Consider the following 25942-nt stretch of genomic DNA (forward strand, 5'->3'; position numbering starts at 1 on the left):
TGTAAAAACATTTATACGTCACAAAAGATAAAATTCATCATAGGTCCCTTTTAAGTTTGTATTCAAGAAAATACAAAGTTGGTTGGCGCTCAGAGATTTACTCACTATTTCTTGCAAAACACCAGAATTCCATTAAAATGGCTTCACATCTATTAAAGTCTGACTGTTTTCTTTATTCTCCCTTTTTAGGCCAAGCATGAAGCTGGTAAAGTTCAAAAAGGGTGAGAGTGTGGGGCTGCGGCTGGCGGGAGGGAATGACGTGGGCATCTTTGTTGCTGGAGTGCTGGAGGATAGCCCAGCTGCAAAGGAGGGCCTGGAAGAGGGTGACCAAATTCTCAGGGTAAGTTCTGTGTTGCTGTTTTTCAACACAATTAGTATTTTTTTGGAATTATCAGGAAAATAATGTACGAAAATAAAAAGTTCTTCTTTTTCTTAATGTGAATAATAAGGAGCTGAGTGGCGATGCTTTATTGCGTATGCACGCACCTCCCCTTTTTTAAATTCTTGCTTGTACACAATGCTTGCTTCAGAATTCCTGTACCTCTGGGCTGGTCTCTTAGCAATGACCTGAGGGAGCAGACACAAAAAAACTGTTTCCTTTCACTGTTTGCACCATTTCCTCACAGCAATATATCTCTTTTGTTACACCTCCTTTCTTTAAGGAATGACTTGAATTCTTATACACCAGTAAAACATGCAGTTTCCCAGGCAGCGTGGACAACAAGTAGAACAACTATAGGAGAACCTTCAATTAAAGTTTTATACATGCCACCAATAATCTTAAATTAGTTTAAAAAGACTGAAAGAAGCTGCAAGTTATTCTGTGAAAAAGCATTCGAAATAATTGTGTTTGATCAAATTGCAGGTAAACAATGTTGATTTTGCAAACATAATCCGAGAGGAGGCAGTGCTATTTCTCCTGGACCTTCCTAAAGGTGAAGAGGTAACCATATTGGCTCAAAAGAAGAAAGATGGTTAGTAACTAAATATTGATAAAGGAACGCAAGAAAAGACCAGTTAATTTGATATTTTCGCTGATCAGCTCATTTCCTCTTCAGTCTATAGACGGATCGTAGAGTCTGATGTGGGCGATTCCTTCTACATCCGCACCCACTTTGAGTATGAGAAAGAATCTCCGTACGGGTTAAGCTTTAACAAGGGCGAGGTGTTCCGTGTGGTGGACACCCTCTACAATGGCAAGCTGGGTTCCTGGCTTGCTATTCGCATTGGCAAGAACCATCAGGAGGTGGAGAGGGGCATCATCCCGAACAAAAACAGGTGTGGTTTTTTTTTTGTCGCTTTATCGTTGTCCGGGTCTGAAAATGAACTACATTTCCCAGAATCCTCTGTTTGTACTCGTAGTCTATAAGAGGAATTTTCTTTTGGAAATTTCCATGATGATGTCATCAAAATCTGTCCACAACTATTTGAGTTAAGTTGCTAACAAACAAAACACAACATCTTTGGTGGAGGTAAGAAAGTCCGCGTTCTGCAAAGCTAAGCGTGCCCCTTTCGTCTCAAGCGGTTCCAAGGCGACAAAGAGCTAGTCGTTCATGTCGCACCACATCGAGGGAAATCGCCAAAAAAAACTGTTCCATTGTGGGAAATACGAGTAAACTGCAAAGCTACGTAAAGATTAAATCTTCAATCCATCCATTCATTTTCTAACGTGTGTTTCTGCCGCTGTCGCGGTGGGCTGGAGCCTATCCAACTGCACTCGGGCGAAAGGCAGGGTCCACCCTGAACAAGTCGCCACCTCATAAACTGTCACCCAGAAAATATGTTTGAAGCGAAATGTAATTTGTGAGTTATTTACATTATTAAAAACTATATTGTTAGTTAACTTTTCTGAGAAACAGCATTTTCCAGACTTATATAAAAAATGTCCACTGCAGAGGACACTGCTTCTCGAAGTAAAAGTTGAAGGACACTGAAGTGAACATTATTGTTTTCACTTGTTACACGCAATATTTACATCCATCCATCCATTTTCTACCGCCTGTCCCTTTCGGGGTTACGGGCGGTGCTGGAGCCTATCTCAGCTGCACTTGGGCGGAAGGTGGGCTACCTCACAATACGAAGGTCCTGAGTTCAATCCCGGGCTCCCTGTCTGGAGTTTGCATGTTCTCCCCATGACTGCGTTGGTTCCCTTCGGGTACTCCAGCTTTCTCCAACCTCCAAAAACATGCACCTGGTGATAGGTTGATTGGCAACACTAAATTGGCCCTAGTGTGTGAATGTTGTCTGTCTGTGTTGGCCCTGCAATGAGGTGGCGACTTGTCCAGGGTCTACCCCACCTTACGCCCGTGTGCAGCTGAGATAGGCTCAGTGTCACTTTAAAGACAACAACTGTAAGGATTTTAAAAATATTTTCTTGAAACAGTGGATGTTCCTTCACAAGTATTTGCACTTAAAAATACATGTTTGTAATAATAATTATGTTTAGAAGAAAATGGATGGATGGATAGAACATTTGAGCGTACAGTTTATCCTGAACAGTCCTGCCACTTCATTGTATACACTGTACTGTAAATACTGTAAAATAAGTCTTATTTTTTGTGGACATATATCACGATAATATCGTACCATGAGATTTTGATGCCGTTACATCCCTATAGTTTAGTATTAAATGAATGGACCATTGGGATTTCAGTCTTGTAATTTACTGTAAATGTGTAATTTTCTTGAAATGCTCTTCGTTGCCAACAGTACTCAGATTAGCAGTGCCAAGTGTATGACACATTCATTACCTTTTGTGTCAAGTGTTCTGTCTTGTTGTGGTACGTTAATAGAGCAGAGCAGCTCTCCAGCGTGCAGTACACACTCCCCAAAACAGCTGGGGGCGACAGGGCGGACTTCTGGAGGTTCCGTGGTCTTCGCAGTTCAAAGAGGAACCTCAGGAAGAGCCGAGAAGATCTTTCCTCACAGCCAGTCCAGACAAAGTTCCCGGCATATGAGAGGGTTGTCCTGAGAGAAGGTTAAAAATCTGACCGTGCACTAGTAAAAATGGCATACCTTTTATTCCAAATCTACCATTTATAATTTGGTCTTTGTAATTGTAGCTGGTTTCTTAAGACCTGTCGTCATATTTGGGCCTATTGCTGACGTTGCGCGAGAAAAGCTCTCCAGAGAAGAGCCAGATCTCTATGAGCTTGCAAGTATGTTTACGATTCATGCTTTGAACATAATTGCAACATAAACCTCATGGGTTATGTTTGAAATGTCATGCATTGCTCTTATTGTTTTCCAGAGAGTGAACCAAGAGATGCCGGAACAGACCAGCGGAGTTCAGGAATTATCCGTCTTCACACCATCAAACAAATCATTGACAGAGTAAGCACTCAATGTTTTGTTACATTCGAAAGGCTCCATAGATTTGTCTTCACCCCAACTCACATCCATTATTTATTTATTCACTCATAAAAGGACAAACATGCTGTGCTGGACATCACCCCTAATGCTGTGGACAGACTGAACTATGCTCAATGGTACCCAATAGTAGTCTTCCTAAATCCTGACAACAAGCAGGGTGTGAAGAACATGAGGACAAGACTTTGTCCAGAGTCTAGGAAAAGCGCCAGAAAGCTCTATGAGCGAGCCATCAAACTGAGGAAGAATAATCATCACCTGTTTACCAGTGAGTGGTCACAAAGTAATATTATTTATCATACATTACTTAACAAAATATTTTTTTTTTGTAGCCACCATCAACCTGAACAACATGAACGATGGTTGGTACGGGGCTCTTAAAGAAACAACCCAGCAGCAACAGAACCAGCTGGTGTGGGTGTCTGAGGGCAAGGTGAGCAACAACTTTCACTGTTTTTGTACATCTGTAACAGAAAACTAATGCAATGTAAGTTGTGAGCCCAAAGATAAATGGTTTCTTCTCAGGCGGATGGCACCACGGAGGATGACTTGGATATCCACGACGACCGCCTGTCCTACCTGTCTGCACCAGGTAGTGAGTACTCTATGTACAGCACGGACAGCCGCCACACGTCCGACTACGAGGACACAGACACAGAGGGAGGAGCATACACAGATCAGGAGCTTGATGAGACGCTGAATGACGAGGTGGGTCTGCCCACGGAGCCCGCCATTACGCGGTCTTCCGAACCCGTGAAGGAAGATCCACCTGTCATTCAGGACGCCCCTGGTTACCCTGGATACCAGCACCCAGTGCCACCAGACACTTCTAATCGTATAGACCCCACTGGATATAAGTTGCCCTCTCCGCAGCAGGTAATAACACTAGCCTTGTAAACCCCTGTACTCTGTTTGACTTGTGTGGATAGAAAAACTCTATACTTGAGCGGTTCGCTCATTGGTCATCTTGATAGTTGACTAAGGCCATGTCCACATTAACAATGTTACATTTTTCTTTGCATTTTGTTAATTTTAAACAACATTGATTTTGGACAAATGTTTTGGGACCCTGAAGTGGGTAAACAAAATAAAATAAAGACAATTGTGTTATTGTGGACCTAGCCTAAATGTCAAACATGTTTTAGAAGCTACTGGTATATTATCTGACAGAATCAAACATTTTCAAGCGCCTTTTCTTGCTGATTCGGTGAAGACCGAGGTGTTTGGGTGAGCTATTCTTGGTGTGCCCTTAGCAGGCTGTGTTTGTAAATGTCTTTTAACAATACTTCACAGCAAGATGAGGCTTCTCTGCCCATGCCCCCGTTGCCTCCAGCGCCCTCTGCTGTTGAGCAGCCTGTACAGCTAGAGGGTATGCATCTAGAGGAGCCGCCTGCTGCAGCTGCAGCTTCTCAGGCTGACTCATTTAGAAGCCCCAGTCCTGCCCCTGAGCTTTTTCATCCCCCACCACCGCCACCCGAACCCCACTCATCTGGACCAACCGGTCCAGAAGCAAAGGTACCCGCTGTTTCAACCGCCCACTTGGACCGGGTCTGGGCCCCAGCCTGCTGTTTTAACTGCCTGTCTTCTCGCACATGCTTCCCACTTGCTCTCTGCATGAAATGCTCACACTGTGTGCTTCACTGAGCCCACCGAGTGCCCCTGGCTCCCAGAGAATGTGTGACGCGTACATATGAGTCTTTGGCCAGGGTGAAGACATCCACAACTAGACCTAACTGTTGCCTCTTACTTCCTTTGCATGGCTCCAAATGTCTTTTCGGTTCCTTCAGCTTTAATTATCTTCTGTAGACAATAAAAAGAGCACTTACATTGTAATAGTAGATGTGTTGTGTCGTAGTGCAGTAGTTTGACATTGCATTAGACGCAAACTGAATGTTGGTTGCATGATGAACGCTAGCCTGCAGACAGTATTTTTGATAATGATTTCCGTCAAGCAATTCTCCCTATGGAAAATAACAACTCACTTCAACACACTGCATTGTGTTTATGTTCACTTGTTTTGTTCTAAGCAGATGCCAACAAATGAACTTTCTTCCATAGGAAGTGATGTAGCTATTGATTTGCTGTCTACAGGCTACACATCATATGTTTGAAATGAGGCCTTTCAGAAATGAAACTGTATTAATAACTAATGAATGTGGATTGTAATCATTCTTGAAAGGCATCTTGTCAAACAGGCATTCAGAACATGTTTTGAATAATGGACAAAGGTTTGCTTGTTTTTTTTGCACTTCGACAAATTGTGTCATGATTTGGAAAGTGTTACTTACTGTATGTATGCTCGCTTCCATTAACTTTCACTTTGAAGTTTCACACCTTGTTCTATTTGGTGTTTAGGATATTGTCTAACAACTACTTTATCTATCTTTGAACACAGTGTTTGATAAGCTTAGATTAATCGCCATTGATATTTAACAGAAGCATTCATTTAATAATGTCTCTTCACAGATGTACAAAAAAGATCTGTACAACATGGATGAACCTGTGAGAATTAACCATGGCATGAAGCAGTCTCTGAGCTACAGTCACCAGCCTTCATACCAGGACAAGCAGCCATACCGCGAATACGACCACCCGCCTTATTGTTACGATGGAGGCGGCTACGCAGAACCAAAGCCTCACAACGCTGACCCTCACCTGCACTACGAGAACCGTGTGCCTCAGTACAATGAACAGTGGTCTCCCTACGACCAGCAGACCTCTTCCTCTCAGCCCCCAGGTTACCAACAGGGCCACCAGCAACCCACCAGCTATAACCCCCGGCCCCTATACGAGGATGGCCCAGGGAGAGACTACAGCCCGCCACAACCACGGTATGAAGAGCCCCTTCCTGTTGGGTATGATGGACGATCACGCCACAGTAAACCTACGCCCATTCGTTATGATGAACCACCCCCACCACCACCCTCAGCAGGCTATGATGCCCGCTCTCCTTATGAGGCAGAAACTCACGGCTTCCCAATAAACTCACCGCGTTCACCAGAACCGCCAAAGCAGTACTATAGTGACCTGGGTCTAAGGCCTACCTACATTCCCGGGCCTCATCGGGGCTTTAAGGCAGGAATGCACGAGCCTGCAATGAACTCTGAGCCACCAGCACTCCCTCCTAAAACAGAGGCCCTCCCATTCCCAGGGGAGCCAGTCATCCCTCCAGGCACCAAAACCTTTCCACCTCTCCAACGGGAAGACCGGGATGAAGACCTAAACATGAAACCACAGTCGGTGCTCAACAGAGTGAAGATGTTTGAAAATAAACGCTCAGTTTCTATGGACAGAGCGAAAGAAGGAGATGCAACAGTTCTCAGGGTAATTTTCTCAGCTATCACCTCAGTGCAATGTTGAAGCAGCAACTGTAGAGCTCACTAACTGCAAAGGAATAATGATTATGAAAAACTTAAGATATTCTCTATTTCCTTTTTAGCCTGCAGATGTTCCCAAGCCCTCAAGTGCACCTTGTCCAGTTCTCAAGGCCAATTCTCTCAGCAACCTGGAGCAAGAAAGGTCCACCTACCGGTGTGTAGTTGTCATTACAGCATCCTGAGGCTACTGTAAAGGGAAATGAAGGGCAACTTGGGTAGACCCATTCACACATTTATTGTTGTTTTAGCTCCACCTAGTGGGGGCAACTGCAGGTGTACATACACCACAAATTGATATTTTCCTGCTCATATATGCATGGAAATAGCATTTCAGGATGAGCAAAATCATGATCTATTTATTTTTATTCTTTTTTTTTAGGGCTCCTGAGCCACAGAGGCCTCACACAAAACCACTTGATGATGTCATGCGCTCCAATCACTATGACGCAGATGAGGATGAGGAGTACTACAGGAAACAGTTGTCTTATTTTGATCGCCGTAGCTTCGACAGCAAAGCCATGGGCTTACCCAGTCCTGGCATCAATCGCTTCCATGATCTTGTCAAACCAGCTCAACTGTCTTATCCGTACAACAGGTAGAAGGACACACCTTTTGACACCGTTGCCAGACAATAATGTTCCTACTTTTCCACCCACTTATCGGTCTTCACTTACACTTTTATTGTTTGTCTTCACCTATATTAGAGTGGAGTCAGTCGAAAAGGTTAGTTCAGGTGAGAAGCGATATGAGCCCCTGTCTCAGATCAGCCCCTCCTCTCAGTATGGACCCCTTGGCTCTGCCATCCCACCCAATACACTGCCAAAACTCAGCCCTGGTCATGGTAAGCTCTATAATCTTGCTGCCGTAGTTATTACTTTTGTTTATGGTTTTTGGTTGGTTGAAGTTTATTTCAAATATGTACAGTATGCAATTTCAACAAGATACGTATTCAACCCATTTTTTTTTTTATATCTCTGAACATGTCCGAAAAAGAGTAGGAAGAAACAAAGCTTACTTAAACCTGCCCCTTTTCCACTTCATAACATTTACTTACACATTTGTTCACTTATTTTGCGAATGCAAAATAATGATAATGGGTTGTTTTATTATTATTTAAATCACACTTGTATCTAGTTACTTAAAGTGTGTTACACTGAGAACCCATCATTCATTCACTGCACATTCACACTAGTTGGTAAGCTACATTTGTAGGTAGACTGACCGTAACGTGTCTGTCAACTTTCGCCTACGGCCTCTCCGACCATCACCAAACATTCAGTGTGGGTGGCACTTGGCGCAAGGTGGGTGGGGTGTCTTGTCCAAGGACACAACAGCAGTGACTAGGATGGCTGAAGCTGGATTCATATCAGGAACCCTCAGGTTTCTGGAAGGCTGCTCGAACATCTGTGCCACGCCGCACCAATGATGTGTATCTGTGCATCAACTCAGCTTGTGCTTGTGTTCAACTGTGGGCATTGATTAAAACAACCTTTTACCACAAGGAAATTGTTGTAGAAGGTACACACATAGCAGCTGATTACATGCAGACTGTCATATCCTCTATATTTATTGTAATTTCTTGAGGATCTTTTATTTATTTTTTGTCATTTTCTGTATTTCCATTCAGGAAATTCCATACCAGAGCCGTTGAGCTCACCTAATCCCAAACCTGACCTGGCAGCTCTCAGACCCATTAGCAGGGAGGAACCCGCACCGGTTGGCTATCTCCCCCCGAGGGCACTCCCTGACAAGCCCCCAGTCAACGGCACTGACCCGGCACCCCCGAAGACTGTTGCCGCCCCCGCCCCCATTGGTTATAACCGTTACGTCCCCAAGCCGTACACCAGTTCGGCGCGACCTTTTGAGCGCAAGTTTGAGAGTCCTAAGTTCAACCACAACCTCCTACCCAACGACACACAGGGGAAAACGGACCTTCTCATCAATCCCGGCGGGGGAAAGCCCCAACTGTCACCTCAGCCACTGGACCATGACAGCGGCCTGGACACCTTCACACGCACCATGGACAACAGGCCCAAATACCAGCACAATAACATCAATGCCATCCCCAAGGCCATCCCTGTAAGGTACGGCTCTGATGGCACACGCATCTCACAGGGAGGTCATTGTTCTGCTCGTCTTGAGTATTGTGCCCCTCTGACACTGAACTGACTGATGACTGTCATCTCTGCTGCAGCCCCGGCGCACTGGATGATGATGACGAGGACGAAGGGCACACGGTGGTCGCCACCGCACGAGGTGTCTTCAATTGCAACGGAGGGGTCCTTAGCTCCATTGAAACAGGTGTCAGCATCATTATCCCCCAGGGCGCCATCCCAGAGAACGTGGAGCAGGAGATCTACTTCAAGGTTTGCCGCGACAACAGCATCCTGCCCCCCCTGGACAAAGAGAAAGGTCAGTCCCAACAGGAAGAGTAACATCTTCTGTTAGTAGGAAGCAACTTACAAAACATTGCATGTCTGCAAAATGGCAGTGCTCTGGTCTTATGGGTATGTTCATTTTTAGCAACCTTGGTAAAAAAACAAACATGAATGATCATTAGCTAATGCTTCTTGTTAGTGGTTTGCTGAGCTATTCCAGTCCTACGGGGTGGAAACTGACATGGATGCTAGACTACGGATACTGCTGTAGTGCACAGTATACAGATTGTTTTTGTTTCAATCAATTTCTGTGTTTTGGTAACAGTACTCAAGTTCTTAACATGAGCCAAAATGTGATCCTTTTTTCCTGAGTAAGAGAAGATTACACTTACATTCAAAGTATGTATTAGAAGGTAGTAAATCAGTTTTGGTAAACAGTAGTTATGTACAAGTGTTTTCCAAACTTGTGTTAATTTGTGGCAGCCGCCACAAATGAATTTGTCCCGCCACAGAAGATTTAGCATCTGTTTTATTTATTTTATTTAGGTTCGCCCTCGCTTACAAAAACATTAGGAATGTCTGTGTAGCATAAGCGGAACTAGGAATGTCCCGATCAGAGAGTTTGCCCTCAGATCCCAATCCAATTTCGTGTCCAAATCTGATACTTTGACAGTGTTATTATAGCGTTTGGAACTGAAAATATTAACAATAACATTTTTATAAAGCTGATTTCATTACATTTACAATTTGCCAGTTTTGTTGTAAATCAGATGATGTAATAAATATGTTGCATTGAATGCTACACACAATTTCTGGAGTAAAGTGGATAGTTCTCAATAAATAAATAAATACAATAAAAAAATGATATTGGCTCCTAATCATTTGGATTTTGCCCTCAAAGCCTGATTTATATCCTGAGTTTTTAAACAATAAAAGAATTGACCCCCAAAATTAGATAATGCAATAATAATAGGAAGAAAAATCTACTCACTTTAGTATCTATCATTTAAAGTTAATATTATTTGGATTTACATGACGTCATGTCCTGCTCATTGAATATGCGAGATGGTCAAGCCAGCGTCTGTTGTCAATAGGCGACATTTAGCCCTTCTTCAAGAAAAACACCCTATGCTTGCGTTGTTTTCGGCTGTAAGCACGGTTCAAATCTTGAAAAGTTCATTGAGAGGTAATCAGGATGGGCAGAGGAGCGCAGGATCTTGACATTTTTAAGTATCAGTATCAGCAAAACTAATGTTAAGTATCCAACCAACAGAAAAGTAAGTGCTTATTACAATTCAACGCAAGTGTAGATAGAACCATTAAAACAGAAAGTACCGTATTATTCGGAGTATAAGTTGCCTCGGAGTATAAGTCGCACCTGCCAGAAAGGCATAATAAAGAAGAAAAAAAACATGTATAAGTCGCACTGGAGTATAAGTCGCATTTTTGGGGGAAATTTATTTGATAAAACCCGACACCAAGAATAGACATTTGAAAGGCAATTTAAAATAAATAAAGAATAGTGAACAACAGGCTGAATAAGTGTACGTTATATGACACATAAATAACCAACTGAGAAGGTGCCTGGTATGTTAACGTAACATATTATGGTAAGAGTCATTCAAATAACTATAACATATAGAACATGCTATACGTTTACCAAACAATCTGTCACTCCTAATCGATAAATCCCATGAAATCTTATACGTCTAGTCCAGGGGTCACCAACCTTTTTGAAACCAAGAGCTACTTCTTGGGTAGTGATTAATGCGAAGGGCTACCAGTTTGATACACACTTAAATAAATTGCCAAAAATAGCCAATTTGCTCAATTTACCTTTAATAAATCTATATATATAAGAAAAAATGGGTGTCATTCCGTCGTACATTTTTTTTCCTTTTACGGAAAGTTTTTTGTAGACAATAAATGATGAAAATAACACTTAATTGAACGGTTTAAAAGAAGAGAAAACAGGAAAAAAATGAAAATAAAATTTTTAAACATAGTTTATCTTCAATTTCGACATTTAAAAGTCAAAATTTAAACGAAAAAAGTGAAGAGAAAAACTAGCTAATTCGAATCTTTTTGAAAAAATAAAAAAATAATTTATGGAACATCATTGGTAATTTTTCCTGATTAAGATTAATTTTAGAATTTTGATGACATGTTTTAAATAGGTTAAAATTCAATCTGCACATTGTTATAATATATAACATATTGGACCAAGCTATATTTCTAACAAAGACAAATCATTATTTCCTCTAGATTTTCCAGAACAAATATTTTAAAAGAAATTCAAAAGACTTTGATTCTACAGATTTTTGAGATTTGCCAGAATATTTTTGGGAATTTTAATCATAAATTTGAAGAAATTTTTCACAAATATTCTTCGTTGAAAAAACAGAAGCTAAAATGAAGAATCAAATTAAAATGTATTTATTATTCTTTACAATAAAAAAAAAATACTTGAACATTGATTTAAATTGTCAGAAAAGAAGAGGAAGGAATTTAAAAGGTAAAAAGGTAAATGTGTTTAAAATAATTTTTAAGGTTGTATTTTTTCTCTAAAATTGTCTTTCTGAAAGTTATAAGAAGCAAAGTAAAAAAATAAATGCATTTATTTAAACAAGTGAAGACCAATTTTTTTAAATATTTTCTTGGATTTTCAAATTCTATTTGAGTTTTGTCTCTCTTAGAATTAAAAATGTCGAGCAAAGTGAGACCAGCTTGCTGGTAAATAAATACAATTTAAAAAATAGAGGCAGCTCACTGGTAAGTGCTGCTATTTGAGCTATTTTTAGAACAGGCCAGCGGACTACTCATCTGGTCCTTGCGGGCTACCTGGTGCCCGCGGGCACCGCGTTGGTGACCCCTGGTCTAGTCTCTTACATGAATGAGTTAAATAATATTATTTGATATTTTACGGTAATGTGTTAATTTCACACATAAGTTGCTCCTGAGTGTAAGTCGCACCCCCGGCCAAACTATGAAGAAAAATGTGACTTATAGTCCGAAAAATACGGTAACTGAGTATTAAAAGTAAATTAGCAAGTAGATTAGTAACAGTTTTGAGAAAATACTACAACTGACACAATATGTTACTGTCATCAGCTCAATTAGGAGCCCCTGTAACCCGTTTTGAGATGGTTCTTTTATCATTTATATACCAAGTAATATTTTATGATATTTATCGTTATTGCCAGTAGGCCTGGCCTCAATGTATATTGCGATATGGATTTTAGGCCATGTCGCCCATCCCTATTTTCTATGACAAATCAAAAAGGTGCGTTTTACATATACACACAGAGTTTTGCGTTATGGCAAATATTCAAATGAGATGATATTGTAATTAGCGCCCATAACCATACGTTTCTAGTTGACCATTGAAAATGATGAATGTTTCATTTTTCGTGGCTCTTTCCACAAATGAACCAGTGTTTGTGTCTAAGCGTTGTTGCGTGTCCGCACAGGAGAAACGCTGCTAAGTCCGCTGGTGATGTGCGGCCCTCACGGACTCAAGTTCCAGAAGCCTGTGGAGCTGCGCTTACCTCACTGTGCGTCTATGACCCCTGATGGTTGGTCTTTTGCTCTAAAATCCTCCGACTCCTCGTCGGGTACGCTGTCCTCTCTCTCTGTCCTTTTTTGGGTCTGTGGGCTTAAAAGATGACGTGCTTGGTCTGTTCACCTTCTTTTCCACATTCCTCGCTCCTTTATCACGCATGGGCTCCCTTATGCACCTTTATTATTGTTTCTTTTTTTCCATGTGTTACAGTGTTGCCTGTCTTTAAAGGGGACTTATTTTATTGTACATTTAAAGCACTTCATTTTGGACTAGATGTTATGTATTGGGTATGCATTGGTGTACAGTTAGATCCACAGTCTTTTTTAGAATTTTTTGGAGTCTGTCTACAAGATGTTCGATTCTAAAGACGTTCTCAGATTGCAAATGAAACCACGCCTCACCCTCTCCGAAGTATCATTTATCTTTAAAAAAATGTTTACTTTTTGAATATATCAATCAATCATCCATCCATCCATCCATCATCTTCCGCTTATCCGAGGTCGGGTCGCGGGGGCAACAGCCTAAGCAGGGAAACCCAGACTTCCCTCTCCCCAGCCACTTCGTCTAGCTCTTCCCGGGGGATCCCGAGGCGTTCCCAGGCCAGCCGGGAGACATAGTCTTCCCAACGTGTCCTGGGTCTTCCCCGTGGCCTCCTACCGGTTGGAGGTGCCCTAAACACCTCCCTAGGGAGGCGTTCGGGTGGCATCCTGACCAGATGCCCGAACCACCTCATCTGGCTTCTCTCGATGTGGAGGAGCAGCGGCTTTACTTTGAGTCCCTCCCGGATGGCAGAGCTTCTCACCCTATCTCTAAGGGAGAGCCCCGCCACACGGCGGAGGAAACTCATTTCGGCCGCTTGTACCCGTGATCTTATCCTTTCGGTCATGACCCAAAGCTCATGACCGTAGGTGAGGATGGGAACGTAGATCGACCGGTAAATTGAGAGCTTTGCCTTCCGGCTCAGCTCCTTCTTCACCACAACGGATCGGTACAACGTCCGCATTACTGAAGACGCCGCACCGATCCGCCTGTCGATCTCACGATCCACTCTTCCCCCACTCGTGAACAAGACTCCTAGGTACTTGAACTCCTCCACTTGGGGCAGGGTCTCCTCCCCAACCCGGAGATGGCACTCCACCCTTTTCCGGGCGAGAACCATGGACTCGGACTTGGAGGTGCTGATTCTCATTCCGGTCGCTTTACACTCGGCTGCGAACCGATCCAGCGAGAGCTGAAGATCCCGGTCAGATGAAGCCATCAGGACCACATCATCTGCAAAAAGCAGAGACCTAATCCTGCGGTTACCAAACCGGAACCCCTCAACGCCTTGACTGCGCCTAGAAATTCTGTCCATAAAAGTTATGAACAGAATCGGTGACAAAGGACAGCCTTGGCGGAGTCCAACCCTCACTGGAAATGTGTTCGACTTACTGCCGGCAATGCGAACCAAGCTCTGGCACTGATCGTACAGGGAACGGACCGCCACAATAAGACAGTCCGATACCCCATACTCTCTGAGCACTCCCCACAGGACTTCCCGAGGGACATGGACGAATGCCTTCTCCAAGTCCACAAAGCACATGTAGACTGGTTGGGCAAACTCCCATGCACCCTAAAGAACCCTGCTGAGAGTATAGAGCTGGTCCACAGTTCCACGACCAGGACGAAAACCACATTGTTCCTCCTGAATCCGAGGTTCGACTTTCCGACGTAGCCTCCTCTCCAGTACACCTGAATAAACCTTACTGGGAAGGCTGAGGAGTGTGATCCCACGATAGTTGGAACACATCCTCCGGTCCCCCTTCTTAAAGAGAGGAACCACCACCCCGGTCTGCCAATCCAGAGGTACCGCCCCCGATATCCACGCGATGCTGCAAAGTCTTGTCAACCAAGACAGCCCCACAGCATCCAGAGCCTTAAGGAACTCCGGGCGGATCTCGTCCACCCCTGGGGCCTTGCCACCGAGGAGCTTTTTAACTACCTCAGCGACCTCAGCCCCAGAAATAGGAGAGTCCACCACAGATTCCCCAGGCACTGCTTCCTCATAGGAAGACGTGTTGGTGGGATTGAGGAGGTCTTCGAAGTATTCCTTCCACCTATCCACAACATCCGCAGTCGAGGTCAGCAGAACACCATCCGCACCATACACGGTGTTGATAGTGCACTGCTTCCCCTTCCTGAGGCGGCGGATGGTGGTCCAGAATCGCTTCGAAGCCGTCCGGAAGTGGTTTTCCATGGCTTCCCCGAACTCTTCCCATGTCCGAGTTTTTGCCTCCGCGACCGCTGAAGCTGCACACCGCTTGGCCTGTCGGTACCTGTCCACTGCCTCCGGAGTCCTATGAGCCAAAAGGACCCGATAGGACTCCTTCTTCAGCTCGACGGCATCCCTCACCGCTGGTGTCCACCAAGGGGTTTTAGGATTGCCGCCCCGACAGGCACCAACTACCTTGCGGCCACAGCTCCGATCTGCCGCCTCGACAATAGAGGTGCGGAACATGGTCCACTCGGACTCAATGTCCAGCACCTCCCTCGTGACATGTTCGAAGTTCTTCCGGAGGTGGGAATTGAAACTTTGTCTGACAGGAGACTCTGCCAGACGTTCCCAGCAGACCCTCACAATGCGTTTGGGCCTCCCAGGTCTGTCCGGCATCCTCCCCGACCATCGCAGCCAACTCACCACCAGGTGGTGATCGGTAGAAAGCTCCGCCCCTCTCTTCACCCGAGTGTCCAAAACATGAAGCCGCAAATCCGATGACACAACTACAAAGTCGATCATGGAACTGCGGCCTAGGGTGTCCTGGTGCCAAGTGCACATATGGACACCCTTATGTTTGAACATGGTGTTTGTTATGGACAGACTGTGACGAGCACAAAAGTCCAATAACAAAACACCACTTGGGTTCAGATCCGGGCGGCCATTCTTCCCAATCACGCCTCTCCAGGTTTCACTGTCGTTGCCAACGTGAGCGTTGAAGTCTCCCAGTAGGACAAGGGAATCACCCGGGGGAGCACTTTCCAGTACTCCCTCGAGTGTTCCCAAAAAGGGTGGGTACTCTGAACTGCTGTTTGGTGCATAAGCACAAACAACAGTCAGGACCCGTCCCCCCACCCGAAGGCGGAGGGAGGCTACCCTTTCGTCCACCGGGTTGAACTCCAACGTACAGGCTTTGAGCCGGGGGGAAACAAGAATTGCCACCCCAGCCCGTCGCCTCTCACTGCCGGCAACGCCAGAGTGGAAGAGGGTCCAATCCCTCTCGAGAGAAGTGGTTCCAGAGCCCTTGCTGTGCGTCGAAGTGAGTCCGACTATATCCAGCCGGAATTTCTCGACTTCGCGCACTAGCTCAGGCTCTTTCCCCCCCAGTGACGTGACGTTCCACGTCCCAAGAGCTAGCTTCTGTAGCCGAGGATCGGACCGCCAAGTGCCCTGCCTTCGGCTGTCGCCCAGCTCACAATGCACCCGACCTCTATGGCCCCTGCTATGGGTGGTGAGCCCATTGGAGGGGTGACCCACGTTGCGTCCGGGCGAGGGAAATCTGGGTCCATGAATTTTCATCTTCATAAAAGGTCTTCGAGCTGCTCTTTGTCTGATCCCTCACCTAGAACCTGTTTGCCTTGGGAGACCCTACCAGGGGGCTTTATGCCCCCGGACAACATAGCTCCTAGGATCATTGGGACACGCAAACTCCTCTACCACGATAAGGTTGCAGCTCAGAGAGGAGATCAATCAATCAATCAATGTTTATTTATATAGCCCTAAATCACAAGTGCCTCAAAGGCCTGCACAAACCACAACGAAATCCTCAGTAGGGCCCACACAAGGGCAAGGAAAAACTCACCCCAGTGGGACGTCGACCATGATGACTATGAGAACCAGGGGACTGAAAGCAATGGATGTCGAGCGGATCTAACATGATATTGTGAAAGTCAAATCCATAGTGGACAAACTTTACTTTTTTGCAGACACAGTTAAAATTAGACTATTCACCCAGATTCACCCAGCCACAACATTAGGTACACCTGCACACTCTTAGATTGATTCAGACTCTGTATTAAAAGCTGTTTTAGCAGCATTTATGTCACTCTAGGTCAGCTAACCTGCAAGGCTGAACTACATTTTCCAGTAGGTTGGCAGTAACTTAGTTACGATTAGGTATTCCGTAGTTTAGCTACTTTAAAACCTATGTAACTAGGTAGCTTACAAGAAGCCACAAGCTACAAAGAGAGAAAATGAACTCTGAATCCAGGCCAAAAAACATGGAAAAAAATTAGGGCTGGGCAACGATTAAAAATTTTAATCGAAGTTAATTGCACTATTTCTCAGATTAATCGCGATTAACTGCATTGTATACGCAAAGCCCAATAATGAATTCAAAAGTAGTGTGTAGTGCACCTTTATTGGAATATTCTCCCACATGAACAAAAGCGCCAAAACATTTGTTGTGCAAACACAATTTAAATCAGTCCTTGTTAAACAGTAGCAGTTAAATAGCATATTTTATTAAAATCAACTCCAAAAATGTAAATACAAACATTTAAGCTTATTGCCACTGCCAGAGTTTTTAAGTTATCCTGTTTGTTATGGAAAATAAATATGATCTACATACAAATCTCTGAGCCACAATCATAACATCTGAACAGGCAATTTCTGAGGTAACAGCAGAAAAAAATTTTTTATCAGGGATCTTATGTTTAAAAAACCTATATTATAGGTAGTGGGCTGTTTTAGGGAATTTTTGATCAAATTATCCGTAGTAGCAATATTAATAATGTTGTGTTTATTATGCGTAGTGCACTTAAAACAATCATGACCATATCTAGGAATTGATATGATGGGAATTTTCCGATTGTTTGCTTGGTGCTTTGATAAACTGAACGCATCATATACATGGTACTATATTGTGATGTTATGAGCCAGGGAAAAAAAGAACTACCCTACCCAGCATGCAACAGGAGTGACGAGCATGCGCGGTTGTCCGGTATAGGTTGTGTCGCCATGACGGCATCTTGTATGTTGTGATATGCACGCTCTGAAAGCAAACGTTAAGAACTCAGCCAACACGCCTCGTCTGCATTATTCATAAATAGACAGACAACACATATACTCCGCTGCTTCACAGGCCGCTGGATGTAGCCGGCAAAGTATTCCCATGCTAGCTAGCCGGTCTAGCAAGCACGCGTCATTCAGTCCAAAACAGCCCGATCTATCCACATTCAGAATTGTCTGTGATCACGGAGTGACCACGCTGTAAGCCAGCCATGAAATTTGCAGAATTGTCCGGTATTTTTGCTAAATGTTCCATCTTTACCAAGAGCCCCTCCACGCCGAAGCACGTCCGGGCGTCGCCATCTTGCTAAGAAAAAGCGTTAACAAAATAAAAGCATGTGAACAACATACGCAAATGTGCGATAAAATAATTGTCGGCGTTAATAAATTGATGAGTTAACTCGTAATTAACGCATTAATTTGCCCACCCCTAAAAAAAATACAAAGCCCTGGATGAATGAGAACATCCATACATACATAGATTGGTTGGTGTTCGTATAATGAGACACAATTGGCTAAGGTTAGGGCAAAACATTACGGATTGGCCAATCAGAGGCAAGATATGTAGTAAGCAAAATGATAACCGTCATGCACTCATGTCACATGACGACGAAGGAGTGAGGGAGACAGAGGCAGGACGCTTCAAGATGACGATTAAAAAAAAAAAGGGAAAATACTAGATAATGGCAGAGGCATTCTATTCCGCTGATTAAATTTTACCTTCAATGATGAAGATGACGTCCAAGAAACCCGCGATAATGTCCTTGTTCTATTAAGACAAATGTATCCCTTTAGAGAAAACAATGCCACTAACCTTAGTTATTTGTTGTTTACTCTGTAAACCAAAATCATAACTGCTCTCTTCATTTAAGATGTGGAACACAAATTTAAGAACTCACATTAAGGTTTAGTAAGGTTGAGTTAATGAAATGTTTTACTGTACATAACCATTACCGACTGTTTGTCAAGAGGTAGATAGATGCTGTTTTTGTACTTTTGGTAGAGAAAATGAATAACATAGGCGTGGGCCAAAGAAAAGGCAAACTAAAGTAAGTACATACATTGGAGTGCGGCAACCCCAAGAGGTGTCCCCGGCTAAATGACTGATAGTTAATACTAATTGACCCCTTTTGGGACCATTTGTACACCCTCAGTTACATTAACATTGATATTGTACATGTGGGTCCATAAATATAAATGCCGTTAAATGTAGCTCTGATGTACAAACCCCGTTTGCATATAAGTTGGGAAATTGTGTTGGATGTAAATATAAAGGGAATACAATGATTTGCAAATCATTTTCAACCTATATTCAGTTGAATATGCTACAATGACAACATATTTGATGTTCAAACTGATAAACATTTTTTTTTTGCAAATAATCATTAACTTTAGAATTTGATGCCAGCAACACGTGACAAAGAAGTTGGGAAAGGTGGAAGTAAATACTGATAAGGCTGAGGATTGCTCATCTAACACTTATTTGGAACATCCCACAGGTAAGAAAGGATGGGGCGAGGTACACCCCTTTGTCCACAACTGCGTGAGTAAATAGTCAAACAGTTTAATAACAACGTTTCTCAAAGTGCATTTGCAAGAAATTAAGGGATTTCAACATCTACGGTCCATAATATTATCAAAAGGTTCAGAGAATCTGGAGAAATCACTCCACGTAAGCGGCCTGGCCGGAAACCAACATTGAATGACCGTGACCTTCTAACCCTCGGACGGCATTGTATCAAAAACCGACATCAATCTCTGAAGGATATCACCACATGGGCTCAGGAACACTTCAGAAAACTACTGTCACTAAATGCAGTTTGTCGCTAAATCTGTAAGTGCAAGTTAAAGCTCTACTATGCAAAGCAAAAGCCATTTATCAACAACATCCAGAAACGCCGCCGGCTTCTCTGGACCCAAGATCATCTAAGATTGACTGATGCAAAGTGGAAAAGTGTTCTGTGGTCTGACGGGTCCACATTTCAAATTGTTTTTGGAAATATTCGACATTGTGTCATCCGGAACAAAGCGGAAGCGAACCATCCATACTGTTATCGACCTATGTTCAAAAGCCAGCCTCTGTGATGGTATGAGGGTGCATTAGTGCCCAAGGAATGGGTAACTTACACATCTGTGAAGGCATCATTAATTCTGAAATGGTACATACAGGTTTTGGTACAACATATGCTGCCATCTAAGCGCGGTATTTTTCATGGACGCCCCTGCTTATTTCAGCAAGACAATGCCAGGCCACATTCAGCACGTGTTACAACAGCGTGGCTTCGTAAAAAAAAGAGTGCGGGTACTTTCCTGGCCCGCCTGGCGTCCAAACCTGTCTCCTATCGAAAATGTGTGGCCCATTATGAAGCGTAAAATACGACAGCGGAGACGCCGGACTGTTGAACGACTGAAGCTCTACATAAAACGAGAATGGGAAAGAACTCCACTTTCAAAGCTTCAACAATTAGTTTCCTCAGTTCCCAAACGTTTATTGAGTTTTGTTAAAAGAAAATGTGATGTAACACAGTGGTGAACATGCCCTTTCCCAACTACTTTGGCACGTGTTGCAGCCATGAAATTCTAAATTGATGATTATTTGCAAAAAAAACAAAAAACGTTTATGAGTTTGAACATCAACTATCTTGTCTTTGTAGTGCATTCAATTGAATATGAGTTGAAAAGGATTTGCAAATCATTGTATTCCCTTTATATTTACATCTAACACAATTTCCCAACTCATATAGAAATGGGGTTTGTAGAAAGCTACTTTTGCCGTGTAGCTTGTAGTGTAGCTTGCTGCAATTCCCTGGGCATTACTTCGCCTGTAGCTTTTAGCTACATTTAATCAAGAGTAACTTGTAGCTTAGCTTACTACCTTTTGTAAGTTGCTTGCCCATCATTGTATTTATAAGTCGGATAAGACTAAATTCATCATAGGTCCCCTTTAAATTTCCCCCAGATAACAGTAAAAGGTCAAAAGTCACTACTATCCATTTTATTATTATTACCACATATGATTGTTCTGCAGATCAGGGTTATCTAGCGGATTAATATTGATTAGTGTGTTTGACATGCAAATGAAGGAAGTAACTGTGTGCTAAAACACACCAGATTGTCATGTCAAATGAACAGTGGCATTAATGGTATTGTAAATTCTTTTGATTTGTCATTTGCGCAGGTGACCCTAAAAGCTGGCAGAACAAATCTCTCCCAGGAGACCCCAACTACCTGGTGGGTGCAAACTGCGTGTCTGTGCTCATCGACCACTTCTAAAGAGGGCGACAGCTGGTCTGTTGGTGAATGTGAAAGGACAGGGGAGGGCCGGGGTGCGTCCCCTCCGTGCAGCGAGGTTAGGGTACACAACACTCACCTCAAGGCGGTGAATAAAACACTCCCACGTTGTTTACCGGACCCTCAAAAAAAAACAAGAAAAAAAAACTCCCACACACTTATGAGAAGAGTCAACTTCCCGGCTCTTCTTTTTTGTCCTTTTTGTTGGTGCTTTTGAGGCTTGCAAAAAAAAAAAGATGACATACCACAAGTTATTGGAACTCATATGAGAGTGCATGACAGTGCCACAGACTGAATAATCTCATCTTGATATTTTTAGATACTTTTTTGGGGTGGGGGGGGATCAGCATAGTAAAAGAGAAAAAAAGAGAAATATTGCTGTAAAAAAAGAAAACTAAGTTGGCATATGCAAACCTTTCGTTGTGCAGCCATGAAGGATCTCTGGAGGACTCACACAAGAAATGGCAGTTCATTGTTATTATTATTATTAATAATAGTAGTAGTATCAAAGAGGCCTGTTTGTTCTGATCGGGTGCTCTCTTTCCTTAAAAGTGATGTTTTTGTAGCAAATGTTTTACCGTAGACGAATAATACTGACAAACTCCTGCTGTCTAGAGATCTATGCATGTGCTATGACTCAGGTCCAGACGCCTGCTACCACTTTAACACACGAGAATCCCATCCAACACTGCGAGCAGTGATGCCTTATCTGCATACAAACAAGAGAAAGAACTTTCCCAATTGAAGCCACCCTGACCCTCCTGTCACAGCCAACACCAAGTTGTCTGCTTTTTTTTTTTTTCCTTTCTTCGTTCTCCTAAACTCGGATTCTAGCACATGCGTGAAGGCAGAATGGACGCTTTCTTTTTTTCCGCTATGCATATATGAAGAGTGAGGAGACGCCGAAAAGCTCCCAGGATGTCGTGGCTGTACATATTGCTAGCATATGGCCTTGGTTCTCTGTAAATCAACTTTTGTACATCTTTATTATTTTGTATAAAAGACAAAAGGTTTCTTTAAAAAAAAAAAAAAAAAAAAAAAAAAGCAAGAGAGAAAGGGAGAGCGGTTACATTGGTTATGTTTGTATTCTGGTTAAAAACCCTGAGCCTTGGAACTGACACAAGCAGTAATAAATCCAACTTTTCTAGCAATGTATACACACTCACTACTTAAGGCATTTTTTACTTTTTATTGAATATTTACAACAACAAAAAATAGAAGTGCTTGGTTTGAATCAATTGAAAAGATATGCTCAAAGGGGTTGAGGCTGTTACAAAGACTGGTCCCTTTCTTTATTTGTGATACTGGATGCTTTATTGTGTGCCCTGAAATGTATTTTTATACTAATAGACAATTTATTATGGCACATCAGTACTGTTTTCTTTTGATATAACACTTCAGTGCTTCAATTCAACACTAGTTTATTTTCCTGTGTGTCCAACATTCTTTTTATTTATTTGGATTTCTCTTTTTTTCATACATTGTTTCACCTCTGCAACATTTTTTTTAAATGTATACCACTGTATTAATAAATACATTTCATTTTGAAATTAGACGAGACTCCACATATTAATGATATGCTTCTCAAAGTGTGCTTTTTATTTACATTGCAATGTTCTGAAAAAAAAATGGATACTGACAAATGTTGAAACTGTTGCTGTTCTAATTTTGCTTTCTTGAAAGCACATTAATGCTGCAGCTATCAAAAATTTTAGTAATACAATAAACTGTCCAGGAATCGGATAAAACATAACGCCTCAATGCGTATTTTAGGAGCAAAGTTGAAAAACGTGCTGCTTGTCATAACCTTTTTATTTTCTTCTAAAAAATAATGCACGTTATAAACATAGAATTTTCACTTTTAGAGTGTGCGTAATTAAAAAAAAAAAAAAATTCTGCTTTTCACTGCTCATATGCGCTCCATTGCAGCAGCCCTGCGAAACTGTAATTGTATTTAAAGTTCCAGGCACTCCATACAGTATAAACAATTAATCAAATAAATAGAATATAAATATAAGCTTTTTTTTAATAAACGGATTAATCGATTTTTGCAGCCTTGAAGCACATTTCTATATCATTCATATTTTCTTTAAAGTTGTATTAATTGAATGGGAAAAAAAACTACCACGATAGTCAAGTATAGGTGTTTCCTAAAAAAAGGTCACCACAAAAGAAAAACTGCTAAATGTTGAGTGTAAAGTTGTTTATTTATAAGAGAAGAACATTGGAACAAGAAATAAAAGTTAAAAGGTACTATTTATTTTACATGTTATGCCCTTCAAAAATTACAACTTTACTCCTGTAATGGTATTTCCTATTTTTCAAATGACATACTTTTTTTCAGTAATTTTCCTTTTTCTTTTTTTTTTTTATCATTTTGCAGGTATGTCAAATACTTTGTTGAGGGCCACATCGTAGTCATGGCTTTCCTCAGAAGGCCACTCGCAACAGTAAATATATTTGAATATAAATGTTTCATCCCCTGGTTTTGTTTTTACATGCAAATTATTGGATAAGTTGCTTTAAAATCATAAGTCAACATGACAAGCAGCTATTTAAGTATACTTTTTTTTTTTTTTTTACAAAGAAATGTTTAAAAGATATGCATAATTGCATGCATTTTTTGTAAAAGATTGAAATAACAAATAAATGTCTTTTTGACACAATATTTCCAGGCTTTTGCCATTTTAAACAGTTGCTTTAGTGCACTCCATCCAGTTACCAACACAAAAATCACATGTTCTGGATTTCTAAAGTGAATGATCTGAGGTTGACCTGTGACAAGTGTGTTGTGCCATCATCTGATAAGAACATAACTTGGCTGTCCAAAGTTTCAATGATAAAGCCTCCACAGATAGCACAAGAATGTGGTAAAACGTTTATTTTCCAACCATGAATGACATCAACACCGATTTCATTTAAAAAAACAAAGAACTTTGGATAAAATATTTCAGAGTCATATTTTGAAATGCTAATAGTAAGGATGTCTTCAAAAGAGGTCATGTTTGGTTAAGATCTTTTTAAAATATTTTATAATTTGCCCCCTTAATTTGAGCTCAAATTCAAATACTTGTCAACGTTGATCTAACACAGGTAAATGGAGGCAGAATATGTCTTTCAGTCAGCAATGCACACATTTAACTTTGCTGCTGGGCCAATCCCAAACTCTGTCAGGCTCCTTGTGATTGGCCCATTGTCAGCAAGCACCTGGTTTGTTTATCCTATAAATGTACTTATTTATAACACACCATCAAAGGCCTACTGAAATGCGATTTTCTTATTTAAACGGGGATAGCAGGTCCATTCTATGTGTCATACTTGATCATTTTGCAATATTGCCATATTTTTGCTGAAAGGATTTAGTAGAGAACATCCACGATAAAGTTTGCAAGTTTTGGTGCTGATAAAAAAGCCTTGCCTTTACCGGAAGTTGCAGACGATGACGTCACATGTTGATGGCTCCTCACATATTCACATTAATTTTAATGGGAGCCTCCAACAAAAACAGCTATTCGGACCGAGAAAACGACAATTTCCCCATTAATTTGAGCGAGGATGAAAGATTTGTGGATGATATTGATAGCGAATGACTAGAAAAAAATAAAGTTAAAAATAAAAAAAAGGTGAATGCATTGGGACGGATTCAGATGTTTTTAGACACATTTACTAGGATAATTCTGGGAAATCCTTTATCTTTCTATTGTGTTGCTAGTGTTTTAGTGACATTAAATAGTACCTGATAGTCAGAGGGGTGTGTCCACGGGTGTCTTGAGGCCAGTGTCTGAGGGAAGTCACGGCAGATACAAGAACGGCGCAAACTCCACAGATCTCCGGTAAGAGGTGACATTTTACCACGATTTTCTCACCGAAACCGGTTGACAAGTGGTCGGGATCCATGTTCGCTGTGATCCATAGTAAAGCTTCACCTCCGGGAATTTTAAACACGGAATCACCCTGTGTTTGTGTGACTAAAGGCTAAAGCTTTCCAACTCCATCTTTCTACTTTGACTTCTCCATTATTAATTGAACAAATTGCAAAAGATTCAGCAACACAGATGTCCAGAATACTGTTTAATTGCGCGATGAAAAGAGACGACTTTTAGCAACAAATGGTGCTGTGCTAATATTTCCTGACAGTCCGTGACGTCACGTGCACGCGTCATCATTCCGCGACAAACGCGTCATCATTCCGCGACGTTTTCAACAAGAAACTCCGCGGGAAATTTTAAATTGCAATTTAGTAAACTAAACCGGCCGTATTGGCATGTGTTGCAATGTTAATATTTCATCACATATATATATATATTTATATATATATATATATGTATATATATATATATATATATATTTATACTATCAGACTGCGTGGTCGGTAGTAGTGGGTTTCAGTAGGCCTTTAAAACACAGGCGGAAGAGAGATACGCCTGCCCTCTACCTCAGAAGCCGCAGGTTTGTTTAAAAAACAATTTTACACAAGATATATAAATGGGAGAATGTCAAAAACCCCTGTCCCCTGTTATACATGATTTTTTTTTTATTAACTGGCCTGGAATGAAGAGTGTTGTATTGTACTGTACTACACTGTCAGGGCTTGGTTGAAATAAATATGGTGTCCATTCCTCCCTGAGATTAGTTGTCAAGGCACAAACTGAACATGTCTATGAACAACAAAATGCTAGAGTTTGATTGTGCCGCTGGTTATGGTGCTGTAAATCTCCGTTGTCATGGGAACAAAGGTCAGTTTAGACTCGTCGAGGTAGTACAAAGGCTCGCGGATTAGGGCTGGGTTGAATCCGTCGTTCACCAACTTGCTTTTCTTCATCTTGAACGTGCCTGTTATCTCCATACATGGCTGAAAGACGCAAGACAAACGGTTAAGAACTTTTGGCCAACGTGCAATTTCGGGAGGGATTTAACACTA

At 42.0% G+C, this 25942-nt stretch overlaps 2 protein-coding genes across 16 annotated transcripts in view; one reads left to right on the plus strand and one right to left on the minus strand.

Moving 5' to 3' along the window:
• Positions 1-22574, plus strand: part of LOC133563270 (tight junction protein ZO-1-like) — a 259759-nt gene extending 237185 nt beyond the window's left edge. For 7 of the 12 annotated variants that reach the window (XM_061917297.1, XM_061917298.1, XM_061917304.1 and 4 more), the window contains 18 exons: positions 190-340; positions 866-974; positions 1059-1278; positions 2793-2977; positions 3063-3158; positions 3251-3333; positions 3427-3637; positions 3702-3802; positions 3895-4245; positions 4663-4884; positions 5836-6693; positions 6809-6900; positions 7126-7341; positions 7451-7587; positions 8374-8830; positions 8941-9158; positions 12595-12738; positions 20909-22574. In XM_061917297.1, coding sequence (XP_061773281.1) covers positions 190-340; positions 866-974; positions 1059-1278; positions 2793-2977; positions 3063-3158; positions 3251-3333; positions 3427-3637; positions 3702-3802; positions 3895-4245; positions 4663-4884; positions 5836-6693; positions 6809-6900; positions 7126-7341; positions 7451-7587; positions 8374-8830; positions 8941-9158; positions 12595-12738; positions 20909-21003 — 3946 coding nt within the window. In that variant the 3' untranslated portion in view covers positions 21004-22574. The remainder of the gene's footprint in view (positions 1-189; positions 341-865; positions 975-1058; positions 1279-2792; positions 2978-3062; positions 3159-3250; positions 3334-3426; positions 3638-3701; positions 3803-3894; positions 4246-4662; positions 4885-5835; positions 6694-6808; positions 6901-7125; positions 7342-7450; positions 7588-8373; positions 8831-8940; positions 9159-12594; positions 12739-20908) is intronic. The other 5 variants (XM_061917300.1, XM_061917309.1, XM_061917299.1 and 2 more) reach the window with 4 other exon arrangements.
• Positions 22575-23887: 1313 nt separating this feature from the next.
• The window catches only part of LOC133563275 (long-chain fatty acid transport protein 2-like), a 35975-nt gene continuing 33920 nt past the window's right edge, over positions 23888-25942 (minus strand). For all 4 annotated transcript variants that reach the window (XM_061917318.1, XM_061917317.1, XM_061917316.1 and 1 more), the window contains exon 10: positions 23888-25873. In XM_061917318.1, coding sequence (XP_061773302.1) covers positions 25697-25873 — 177 coding nt within the window. In that variant the 3' untranslated portion in view covers positions 23888-25696. The remainder of the gene's footprint in view (positions 25874-25942) is intronic.

The sequence above is a fragment of the Nerophis ophidion genome, linkage group LG12, assembly GCF_033978795.1.
Source record: "Nerophis ophidion isolate RoL-2023_Sa linkage group LG12, RoL_Noph_v1.0, whole genome shotgun sequence".
Classification (NCBI taxonomy): domain Eukaryota; kingdom Metazoa; phylum Chordata; class Actinopteri; order Syngnathiformes; family Syngnathidae; genus Nerophis; species Nerophis ophidion.